This window comes from Vombatus ursinus, unplaced genomic scaffold, assembly GCF_900497805.2.
Source record: "Vombatus ursinus unplaced genomic scaffold, bare-nosed wombat genome assembly UNPS02015129.1, whole genome shotgun sequence".
NCBI lineage: Eukaryota > Metazoa > Chordata > Mammalia > Diprotodontia > Vombatidae > Vombatus > Vombatus ursinus.
The window spans coordinates 4793572-4806597 of NW_020954907.1; the positions used below are offsets into that span (position 1 = coordinate 4793572).

The 13026-nt window shown below is 36.8% G+C and overlaps 1 protein-coding gene across 3 annotated transcripts in view; it reads right to left on the minus strand.

Annotated features, from left to right (window-relative positions):
- WAPL (WAPL cohesin release factor) overlaps positions 1 to 13026 on the minus strand; it is a 104486-nt gene that overhangs the window by 34372 nt on the left and 57088 nt on the right. For 2 of the 3 annotated variants that reach the window (XM_027846321.1, XM_027846320.1), the window contains exons 6-8: positions 3001 to 3096; positions 1649 to 1801; positions 1187 to 1323 (exon numbers count right to left, since the gene is read on the minus strand). In XM_027846321.1, the coding sequence (XP_027702122.1) occupies positions 1187 to 1323; positions 1649 to 1801; positions 3001 to 3096 (386 nt within the window). The remainder of the gene's footprint in view (positions 1 to 1186; positions 1324 to 1648; positions 1802 to 3000; positions 3097 to 13026) is intronic. The other variant, XM_027846322.1, reaches the window with a different exon arrangement.

Consider the following 13026-nt stretch of genomic DNA (forward strand, 5'->3'; position numbering starts at 1 on the left):
AGGAGAATATAAAATCAAAGAATTTTCAGAGCCATCTGGGTCTAAACAAGCAGAAACTGATCAATAATTCCCTTTACACCACCACCAACAAATACTGCCCCATTCATTCTCTGTTTCAATCACTCCAGTGAGAGGGAACTAACTACCTTCAAGGGACAGTACCATTTCACTTTCAGACTGCTCTAATCAACAGAGATTTTATATTTACAACAAGCCAAAATTGGGCTTTGTATATTTTTAACTCATTACTACCCAGTAAAGAAAAAGTCAGCTATCCCATTAACCCCCCCAACACACAAAATGTTTGATTAATGGAAATGTTTTAAATTAATGGGTTTTAAATTTCAAAATGTGGATCATTATGTTATGTGGACAATATTCTAATAGGGAAGATTACATATGCTGTACTTTTTACCAACATAGTGAAGACTGTTCTACTTAATCTGATAGTATCATTTGTCTATGAATTACAATATTAATTGATCCATTTTACTTTTAAGCTACAAAGCAAATTGATTAGTTCTGCTTTGAAAATTTATGTCTGATTATAATTGACACTTATGTAACATTTTAAGGTTTATAAAGCACATTTTATTCATCTTATTTTATCTTCATGTCAACACTGTGAAGGTAGTTAACACAGGTATTATTCCTATTTTACAGATGAATAAATTGAGGCACAGGTTAAATTATTTGCTCATAGTCCCATCTAAGTAGTGGTAAGAGACAAGATTTGAAGAGTTATCTCTTGACCCACCAACTTAACTTAGCAGACTACTTGCTTTCATCAGAGCACATTTTGAAAATAAGAATCCAGATTATCAACAATCTGTTAGTGCTCTAGTGCTGAAACTCAATTATAGCATTTTAGAGTTTGAAGGTTTTAGAGAGGAGAAAATTCAGCATCCTTTCCCCTCCTCTTTCCCAGTGTGATCAAGATCACATAGTTAATTAGTTGCAGAGATAAACTGGAAGCAATATATTTTTGTCTTAACTTACCCTTATAAACTAATTGGTCTGAAGCCTGAAACTCTAAAACTGAAAACTATCCCTAATTATTATCCTTAATCTATACAGTTCTATTAAAGTACTTTGAGGGGGAAAAAAGGCTTTTTTCTGAAACACTTGTCATCTAAATATATATAACATGATGCATAGGCTAGTAATATGAAAATAAAAATCTTACCTAAGGCAACGTGTGTTTAGAGGCTGTGTGCTCTTTAAGCCACTTAACAAATACTCAATATCATCAGTGAACTCCTGATTTTCACCAAATTCCACTACATCGTTGAAGTGCTTCACATGCTGAACAACAGTGTATAACTGGAAGAAAATAATTCAGAAGTGTTGGTCTCTTTTGCAACCATGAAACAGGAATTTTATAACAATACAAACACTGGATTTAAAATTTTTTTGCATAATATATTACTTTGAGAATTCTTTATAAATTGGATTATAAAATACTTCAAAAGCAGAAAACAAATATTTTATAAAATACTGAAGGATGAAGGACAAGTTTATTTTTGTTACATGTTTCATGATTGCTTCTATTCAGGGTACCAATCAGTATTTGTGATAAAAATAAGGCCAATGAATATCTATATCCAAAAATCCCTCATCTAAAATAAAATTATACACATCTGCTTACTTCTTTGTCTTCTTTCCTACATTTCAATGCAGTTACTATTTCTTGGTAGGGTTGAGTAGGTATCGTCACAGTTTTTATTACTTTGGGTGGTGGTGCAGGAGCCTTAAAAACTCCATCATCTCTCTGAATTGCCTCCTTTGAAGAAAGCCTCACCTATTAATAAAAAGGTATTAAATTAGCTGTTCTAAGCATGTACATACATATAGAGTAACACCACACTTATCCGGAACTTAGTTATCCGGCAATCTCACCCATCTGGAACACAGCAGAGAAACAGGAAGCAAAAAAGGACTCTGAGCAGCTAAAACAGATGTTATAACGCTCATGCACTAAGTAAAGCTCATGCACTTTACTAATGAACGGCCCTTAAACTCAGAACCTATTTAATCTTACATTATACAGAATTTTAATGGTTTTGGTTATTTGGTTTCCAAGCCCATAACAGATTAGAAGTAGCAAATTAGAAGGGGTAAAAAGGAGTTGCTACAGAAAGACATATCAAATGTATCAAGAAGTGAAAGCTGAAAAGAAGGGGAAAAGATAAAACCTAATTAAAAAAAAAAAAAAAAAAAGTCTTAACCAGAAATGGCAACTATGAATATAATGCACATTTCAAGAATTCCAAATAGCTGGAATTTTGCTACAAATGTAGAAATATTAATTTGTGGATAGGGAACACATGAATTATTCTTTCTGAACAAAATAATTATCAACATAGTCCTTTGCAAATAGAAGGTTTCAACTTTTAAAAGTTTGGAATTAGGCCACTATTACTGAGATGTAGGAAGCATAATTTACCATGTGGAAGATAACATCACCAAAAAATTAATATAAAACTCAGTAAGTACGAAAAAATGCTTCAAAATTTAAATTATTTAATTTTTGATAATATAATAGAATAACATTTCATATCTGAAAGGCTTTGTCTTCCATACTACTCATGGTATTTCAAATAAAAGCTGTCCAATGTGGAGAGACATTTAGTATCTCCAGAGCTTCTCCATAATACCCTAATCCAATATTCCTACAATGTCAGAGGAATTCAACGGAATCAATGATGGTGGGGGTTAAATGTAAACACACAATAAATTCAAATGAATGGCTAATTCATTAGAAACATCATTTAAGATGGTACTAAATCAAGATTAAAAAGTAACTCATCAATTCTTAAATGTTTCCTGCGATTACCTCTACATCTTTTCAGACTTTGATGAATTATACTATAAGCTTTCTAAATTTCTTTTAAAATTTGACTTCTACTCTTTTATTTCTCATACAACATTGATATAATTTGAGGCAACCCTGCCACTACTTAAGATGAACACAAAGATTAGGAAATACAGACTACTTACTGCGACACTCTGAGTTTTCAATACAGGTGGGGCAGGGAGTTCCTCTGATTCTGGATGATTCCAATGTCTAGCATTATACACAGCTTTTGTCGGTGACTAAAAATGAAGCAAGAAAAACTCATGTTTTCATGTTACTTTGTAAGTGACTTTTCAGCATTCAAACAATCATTTACTGGGCTGCTAAGAGAAAAACAAAAGTCAGTAAAGAAACTGTCCCTGCCCTCAACAAGCTCGGAACTTAGTTAAGGAAAATGAAAAAATATATAAGATGTGTTTGTTAAATAGTTATGTGTTGGTTTGGATTAAGGGTGAGTTCTTTAAAAAGGAGATGTGTAAGAAGGCTGGACAGAAGGTGTTATATAAGGAAAATGACAGGATCAGAGTTCTATATAGGACAGATTGGATTTGAAGGAGAGACTAGAGGTAGACAAACCAGTTTGGTGGGTTATAATAATAGTTCAGGAAGTAGAATGAGCACTATACTGTGATTTAAAAGACCTAGTTCTGCAAACAACAGTTTTAGTTTGCATATTATATGATCAGAAAATAAATTACAAATATAGGCAATAAGGTTCTAACCTAGTATGACAGCACTGGGAAGAGGACAGATGAGATCACTAGCAATTGAAGAAAAATCACAGTGACTCAAGGTTATAAGGGACGTAAGAGGCTAAGTCCAACCTGGACCTCAGAAAAAATGGCCCCTCTTATCAAGTAAGACAAGTAACCTTTCATCTCCTCAGAGAATCCCAATAAGGGGAACCCCATCTTGTCTCAAGACAGCCCCTTCCAAATTTAGATAATTCCGATCATTAGGAAGGCCCTCCTCATATTAGATATGTATCTACTTCTCTACAACTTCTGCACATCTGTCCTTTGGGGTCAAATACTTAGCATAAGTCATTAATGCCCTTTGCATATAAGTGTCCCTGGTATACTTTAAGATAACTAATATTAAAACACACATACACACAAAATGGTAGTAGAACCAATCAGGACACATTGATGATTTTCTTCAGTAATACCAGGCAGCCATGGAACCCAAGTTGCAGCTGGTCAGGATCATCCAGGGATAGGCTAGGTAGATTTGGTGGGTGAAAAGACTGATGTGGGGCCAGACTCTCTAGGGAGCCAAGTAAAACTAGAAGACTAAACTGAAAAAATTGGAAGGATCATTCACTCATTCAATAAATATTTATTAAGTGCCTATCAAGTGCCAGGCACTGTGCTAAGCACTAGAGGATACAAAAACAGGCAAAAGACAGTCTCTGCCCTCAAAGGAGCTCACAATCTTAACAAAGGAGACAATGTGCAAACAAATATAAACAAAGCAAGCTATCTATAGGATTAATAGAAAATAACTAAGAGAGAAAGCTCTAGAATTAAGATAGTTTAGGAAATGTAGAAGGTGGGATTTTAGGTGGGACTTTAAAAGCCTGGAGCTTGGGGCAGCTAGGTGGCGCAGTGGATAGAGCACTGGCCCTAAAGTCAGGAGGACCTGAGTTCAAATCTGACCTCAGACCAAACACGACACTTACTGTGTGACCCTGGGCAAGTCACTTAATCCCAACTACCTTTAAAAAATAAATAAATAAATAAAATAAACAATCATGATCATAATAGGGGCAGCTAGGTGGTGCAGTGGATAAGCTCTGGCCTTGGAGTCAAGAGGACCTGAGTTCAAATCCAGCCTCAGACACATGACACTTACTAGCTATGTGTCCCTAGGCAAAGCACTGAACCCCAACTGCTTCACAAAAAAAAAAAAAAAAAAAAAGCCTGGAGTTCAGAGACAGTCTTGTTTCTAGAACAGCCAGGGGGCCAGTGTCACTGGATCAAAGAGTATGTGTTGGGGAGTTAAGGTGTAAGAAGACTGGAGAGGCAGAAGGGGGCTAGGGCATGAAGGGCTTTTAATGCCAAACAGAACATTTTGTATTTGTTCCTGGAGGCAACAGGAAGGCACTGGAGTTTACTGAGCAGACAGCTGACGTGGTCAGACCTGTGCTTTATAAAAATCACTTTAGTGGTTGAATGGAAGAGGGGACTGGAGTGGGGAAAGACTTGAGGCAGGCAGACCCACCAGCAGGCTATTGTAGTAGTCAAGGTGTGAGGTGATGAGCGCCTGCATCAGAGTGGTAGCAGTGTCACAGAGAGAAGGGAACATATTCAAGAGATGTTGCAAAGATGAATTTGGTAGGCCTTGACAACACCCTGGATGGGGGGGGGGGGTGTCCCCCCACAGTGCACGGGGGTGGGAATGAGAGATAGTGAGGAATCCAGGATAATTCCTGGGTTGTGTGCCTGAGGGACTGGAAAGATGGTGTTGCCCTCTACAGTATGAAGGAAGGTAGGCAGAGGCCAGGTAGGGGTTCAGGGGGAAAGCTAATGCGGGCTGGTTTTTCTTTTTGGGGAGGGGGGAGATACTGAGTTTCAAGAAGTCTACTGGACATCAAGTTCAAGATATCTAAAAGGCAGGTGATGATCCAAGATTGGAGGTCAGCAGAGAGAATGGAGCAAGAAAGGCACATTTGCAAGCTGTCAGTAAAAAGATGGTAATTAAATCCAGGGTAGCTGATGAGATTGCCAAGTAAAATAGCATAGAGGGAGTACAGAAGAGGACCCAGGACAGAATCCTGGTGTCTCTCAGGACGTGATATGGATGAGGAGACGGAAAAGTTGGGGTCAGATAGGTAAGGGAAGAAGAGAACCAGGAGAGAGTAGTGTCCTGAAAACCTAGAGAAAAGAGTATTATGGAGGAGAGAGTAGATTAATAGTGTCAAAGGCTGCAGAGACTACAAGGAGAATAAGGATTAAGAAAAGGCCATTGGATATGGCAAGTAGGAAATCAATAGAAACTTTAAGAGCAATTTCAATGGAACCATAAGGTGGGAAACCAGATTGTTCAGGGGTAAAGAACAGAAGAATAGAGATTGTGATGAGGGCAAATGGGGGGGGGGGGGGGGAAGAGGATAAGAGATTGTAGCTAGCCAGGCCCAATTTCAGAATTTGAGATCTCAAGAACTGGTAAAGCTTGGAGTAAACTTAGCATCCAGCCTGTGGCCCTGTTGGTTAATTGGCTGGAGTTGAAGATAAAGTCATTGACATTAAGACAAGAGGGGCAGCTAGGTGGCACAGTAGATAGAGCACCAGCCCTGGAATCAGGAGGACCTGAGTTCAAATCTAGCCACAGACACTTGACACTTACTAGCTGTGTGACCCTGGACAAGTCACTTAACCCCATTGCAAAGCCCAGAAAAAAGAAGACAAGTAACTGTAAACTAGTATCATTTAATAAGGATGATAAAGTCATAAAGGATTATCTACATACTTGAGAGGTGGCATAAAAGAACTGTGGTCAGAGATCAGAAGATGCAGATTCTAGTCTCTACTATGCCATTTACTATGTGCAAACTGCAATGCTGGGTAAGTCCCTTAACCGGTCTCCACGATTTTCATCATTTCATTAAAAGGAAATTGGAATGGAATATACCTTATATGATCTAAAGCAACTCTAAAATTCTATAATGATTATTCTTATAGTTGGTGCTTCATTAAATAATTCAAAATTATGAAGAATCGCTTTTCTTTTATAATTACATTAACTACATTTAAACAATACTGTTTCTGTTTATTTTAACATTTTAAAATGAATTCCACCCAAAAACAGTAAAAAATTTAAAAATTCTTAGGACTTAAATTAGTTTCTGTTACTTGAGAGTGCAACATAACATGTATGTGTAATAAGGAAGAACACATCGTGAATACACTGAATAGCTAAATCATTTTAAACTATTATATAACTTTCCCTTTAACAATAGTTCCAAGTCTTACATGCTTAATACAGGGTTTAATCTCTACAGAAATGAAGATGAAAATAAAGAGACATCAGGTTATTAGTGCCAGAAATCAAAATAAAACATATGCAGATTTCTTATTTCAGTTTTTTTTTTTGGGGGGGGGGGGGAACAAAAAAACAACAAAAAACAAAAACCATTAACCACAAAAATTAGTTGAGTCTTAGTATAAGACTCAAAACATCAAAACGTGTCCACATATTTAAACTTAAATAATTAGACCCACAACACATATCTAATTTTCCTTCACAAATGATAACTGAAAAATCCCACATACCTCAAAACTAATTTGTGCAGCGCCCCCTCCCCCCCAAAAAGCAGCACAGGACATTTTATTTGTACGTGTGACATAATATAAAACATATTATAATGGACATATATGACTGGAAAAAGATGGGTCACTTATGGCACAACAATGAAGCTAGGGCATCAATAAACTTAAAACAAGAGCATGTTGAGTAGATCTTATATTGACAATTTATCGAAGAACATGGATGAGAATTTGATAGGTGGGAAAATGGTAGATGACTTGCAACATACATCTTTGGAAAGACTACATCAAAGATCCCAGATCTAGTCAAGAAAGAAAATATAGTTTTCCTCCTTATATGAATCTATGTATGTTATCTATCCAGACAGTGACTATATATGAATATCTGGAGAGAGGAGGTGGGGGGGAGAGGAGGAAATGACCAGACAGCTGGACTTGGTGACAAGATATCTGTGTTCAAATGTTTGAAGGGCTTTCTTGTAGAGAAAGGATTAGACTTGTTCTGACTAGCCCCACAAGGCAAACTGAGGAACAATGGGTGAAAGTTACAAAGAGGCCAACTTAGGTTTCAGGTCAGGAAAAACTTCTCACATTACAGCTGTATAAAAGTGGAATTACTTCTCTTAAGTGGTGGTAGTTTCTTCTCTTCTTTACAAGTATTCAAGCAGAGGCTGGAATTCCCTTTCAGTTATAGGCTGCACTAGATGGTGCCTGAAGTCTTTCCAAATCTTAAATTTTGTGATACGTGAACACGTCTAATATACACGTGCATCCGTGCGTGTGCGTGAGAGATAGAGAGAGAGTGCAAGCACACATATGCTATGGTCACCAATCCCAGGCAAATTTTCAGGAACCAGATTAGTTGATAATAGTCTCGTGATTAATAGTTACTTTTAGCTCTGTAACTAGATATACCTTATGAACAAGATGGAGATGCGGGATGAATGATAAGTGCAATAAGGTTAGCTTAAACTAGCTAAACAACTAGACCCACACACCAATGTCAATCCTGAGGCAAGGTCTTTAGCAGAATATCATAAGGTTCAGCTTCAGCCCTATTTACACCTATTTATGATTTATAATACGAAGGCATAGATGAAATGTATTTCAAATTTATAGAAAATAAGGAGGAAAAAAAAGCTAAGATGTTGAATGACAGATGGAATTTAAGGAGATGAAAAACTTCCCTTTTCTTGCCCTATTTCCTCATCTGTAAAATGGTTGATCAGATGTCTTCTGAGGGTTTTCCCAACTCTAAATTTATGATCTTATAATAAGGAAAAAGTCTTATATGTGGGTTCAAAAAATCAAATGCAAAAGCACAGAACTAGGGAATAGAGAAAAGTATGGTTAGAAAACAGTTAATGGGAATGAGGTTATGGTACAAACTTAATGAATTTTCAGTGTAGTATGGTAGCAAAAAAAAAAAAGCGCTAAAAGAATATGAGCTAGATTTCTAAGAGCAGGGAATAAAAGAAAAATTACTATAACCACTGTACTTTGCTTGTCCATATAAAAAGATATACTGGAAAGAACATTTTGTTTTTACAATCTAAAGAACTGGGTTTGAAATCCAGCTCTGCCCATTACTACCTGCTTATGGAGATGTCATATAGTCTTTCTAGGCTTTGTCATATTTGCTCACCTATAAAATGAGAGGGCTGGACTACATTATTTTTAGGACTCCTCTTCTAACACTAAATCTTATGACCCTATATGTGCAGGGGAAAAAGGATGATGAGAAGATTCAAAGCCATAACATCCAAAGGCCAGTGGAGGAAACTAGAGATGATTAGCCTGGAGAAGTTTGGGAGGTGAGGTTGATAACTGTCTTCAAGAATTTAAGGGGCTATCATATGGAAAAGGGATTACAGTAGTTTCCCATCATAATAGAAATGGAAAACATTTATTAGAGGTCTTGTTGAGGGGATTTCTAGGGTGAGGATTGGTCTACTGAGTTCTCTTCTAATTCCGAGATTAAATTATTCTAAGATTCTTAAATTTTTCCCTCATGCAATTCTCTGGAAGGCTTATTGTTGGGCATCAAGCTCTCTCAGAATCTGATACTAAGATAAGACCAAGAAATAGCTCAGGAAAGTAGATTTTTAAGAAAGCTATGCGTCATATTCTTGAAATATTTCTGCCCAGTTTAGCTTTTTATCCCAATATTCTCAGTCACTATTTAAGAAATAAAGTCTATATCCTTTGCATTTTAAGATACAGCATTACATTATAGCAGATCAACTAAACAACAACAATGCTAAATTTCTACATAATCAGACAAATATAAATACATATAAGTTAAAGAAAACACTACAGGAAATCTAAAAAATGAATACAGTCAAGTCTCATCATTCGTGGCAGTTAGACTGTGCAAAGTTGCTGTGAACACTCAATTAGGAATACTGAACCTGTTCCTTAGGGAAATACAGGGATAGATAAGCCTCTGGTCAAATTTACTTTAGCAGTTTCAGGAGTGGCCTCATGGAGATATCAGTGAATTTCCCCTTCCTTTTTCCTGGGTGTATCATAACATTGAACTCATAGCCAACAGAATTATAACTCATGCCTGAAGGAAGCTTGTCTAGCATTTTTTTTTCCTTTGTAAGGCCTTCTTGTGCTTAAGAAAACTAGACTGAACTTGTCATTAAAGAGTGAAATCACAAACAAAAAGCACAAAAACGCAAAAAACATGGCACTAATACGAGGTGAAAAGGACATTTGTTTACAGTTTGAGAGCTGAAACAAGAAGGCAGAGCAACACCTCGTTCGACCTCAACTGGGATCATGCATGTTGGGGACTCAAAATTCTTTGTTGCTCTGAATATTGTCCTCAAATAACCACAAAAATACTGCGAGTATAAATTACCAAGTAGGCAAATGCCCAAATATGCAATCTGTGAATAATGACAACTGTATACAGTAAAAATCATACCCCATGACACAAAAGCACTTAAAATGCAAATTTCCATAGACAAGAAGCTAGATGAAATTTGATTCTCACAGTTGCCAAAGGCTGAAGACCACTGCTGAATGACAACCATATTTACAACTTGATTCACAATAACTTTAAAAGGGCAGAGTGGATTTCTTATTTCATTTCCCTATCAAGAAATAGTTCAAAAAATGTTTTATAAAACTTTAAAGGAAAAAGTAAGTCTGTGAACCAAAAACAACTGTCACGGAATCATGCCTAGAGTAGAAAAGACCTCAGCAGCAGCCCTCTATTTCAATTTGCATTTGAAAATTATCTTCTCTACATGCCCAATAAATCTTTATTCAGTCTTTTCTTAAAGAGCTAAGTAAAGGAAACCTATTTCCTCCACAGGAAGCCTCAGCAGATCTTCCACAGGATCTACACTGAGATCACTAATTATCAGGATCAGGTTTTCCCCTACATGATCTAAATTTGCCTTTCTGCAGTCTTCATACATTCGTCTTCGTTCTATATTGTGGAGTCAAATAGAACTAAGCTAACCCTTCTTTCCACGTGCCAGCCCTTTGACTACAGCTATCACATCCCTTCTAAGTCTCCTGGAAGTGGATTAAACCATTCTAGTTCCTTCAACCCATATGGCATTAACTTGAAGCTCTTTACCAATTAGAAGAAAGTCACTATTAGTGTGCTCTGTAGCATTTTTACTAGAGACTTGACTGAAGGCATGGGTTGCATGCTCCATAAAGCTGAAAGGGATAGGTCTCACACTGGGTGACAGACTCAGGACAACCTGGATACTCTTCATATGCCCTACTCCTTTCAGTTCCCTCTTTATTTATTGTCTTCCTCCACTAGAACTTATATAAACTCCACATGGGCAGGGAGTATCTTATTTTCTTGTATTTACATTACCAGCATTTAGTACAACATACCTGGCACACAGGAATTACTTCAGAGTAATTTATCAATGCCCTTCCTGCAATGTGGTGCCCAATGCTAAACAAAAAACTCTACATGTGTTCCACAAAAGAGGAAAGGGCACACAAAGAGACCACTACATGTGCCTCTTTATTCTGGCCTTTGCTTTCCTAACTTCCCTACCAGGCCACTGACATACTGAGCTTACAATTCACTAAAATCACCAATGTCTTTAAGATATATTGAGAAGATAGGTTTCTCTCATCTAATTAGAGGGAAAGCATGGTATAATGGTTCTAGAACTAGACTTTCGAGAGTCAGGAAGATAGGGGGGTTTTAAATGTGCCTCTCACATTTACTGGCTGCATAACCCTAGGCAAGTCACTGAAACTACTGTCAGTCTCCTATAAAATGGAGATACTAGCTGCATCTACCTTACAGAAAGAGCAGGTTTTGAAGATCAAATGAAATACAGTAATGTATATGAAGCACTCTGCAAACTTAAAAGTGATGTATAAATGTGAACTATTATCTTATATTGAAGTACATTTTTTAACCCAAACATGCAATCAAGTCTTCTTAAATTTTTCCACTGGTGACCCACAGTTTAATTAAATTTTGCCTTATTTCATTCATTTCAAAGTTCAAGACTGGTTGTCCTGACTCTGTCACCCAGAGTGAGAGCTATCCCTTTCAGCTTTATGGAGCATGCAACCCATGCCTTCACTGAAGTCACTAGTAAAAATGCTACAGGGCACACTAATAGGGACTTTCTTCTAAGCTGACAAAGGACCATTAATGATGATCTGGAGTCCAACCAGATCTGAATTTCATTATACTATCATTTGGTTAACATTTCTCCATCTCACTGAAAAGAAATGCACAAAATACTACATCAAATGCTTTGTTAAAATCTAGGTAAACACTGTGTTGTGCAGTTCCTCTAATATACAATTTTTGCAAGCCTATAAAAAAAGGAAGTAAGATTTGTCTTTATGATCTATCCCTAATGAAGCCAGACTGGTTCTCTGTGATCACAATAGCATCCTTTACTAGATATTCACTAACTATTGTAATAGACCTAGAGTTTAGCTAGGATCCAAGTCAAGCTCACTGGTCTACAGTTTGCAGACTTAATTCTTTTCCTTTTTATGAAAATCAATCACCAAGGTTTCATTAAGCACTTATTATATGCCAGAAAATGTACAAATACAAATAAACTATCCCTACTCAGAAGCTTACTTTCTAATGGGAAACAACAAGTATAAATATAAGAATATACAAACTATAAAGAGAATGAACACAAATAAATACTAAATAAAGAGAAAGTAGTTTGGAAAGGAGGGAAGGCATTCTATTTGAGGAAACATCCAGGCCAGCCATATTCACTTTCTTCCCCACGTTACTCTCGACTCTCCCACTTTCACACTGTCACCTCCACCCATGCTCTTTTCAGCAACTTTTCCAGTCCCCCACTAGACTGTTAGCACCTTAAGTGTATTACATTTCTATGTCCAGCACTTAATACAATGCCTGGCACATGCTAAGTGGTTAATAAATTATCTGTCTATTGCTCTCCCACTAGAACCATGGATTCTACCTTTGGAACAGCCTGGGCATCAACATGTAAGCTTTCACTTTTTCTTGCCTACACTCATGACTCCATATTATTTCTCAGCAAACACCCCTAAACCAAGCCCCCTTTCATATGCCCTACTCCTTTCAGTTCCCTCTTTATTTATTCTCTTCCTCCATTAGAACTTATATAAGCTCCACATGGGAATATCTTATTTTTGTATTTACATTACCAGTATTTAGTACAGCATACCTGGCACACAGGAAGTGCTTAATAAAAGTTTTTATGATTCATTCCTTCATTCTTTGATTCTGGAAGGTGGCATTTGAGTTTGAAGGAAAGAGGGAATCTTCTCACAGGTGAACTAAGGTGATAGCTCAGTGAATACAGATCAAGGAGATAGGATGCTAGTACTGCTGTGGAAGTACAAGCAGCAAGATTTGACAACTCACTGGATGAATATCAAGGT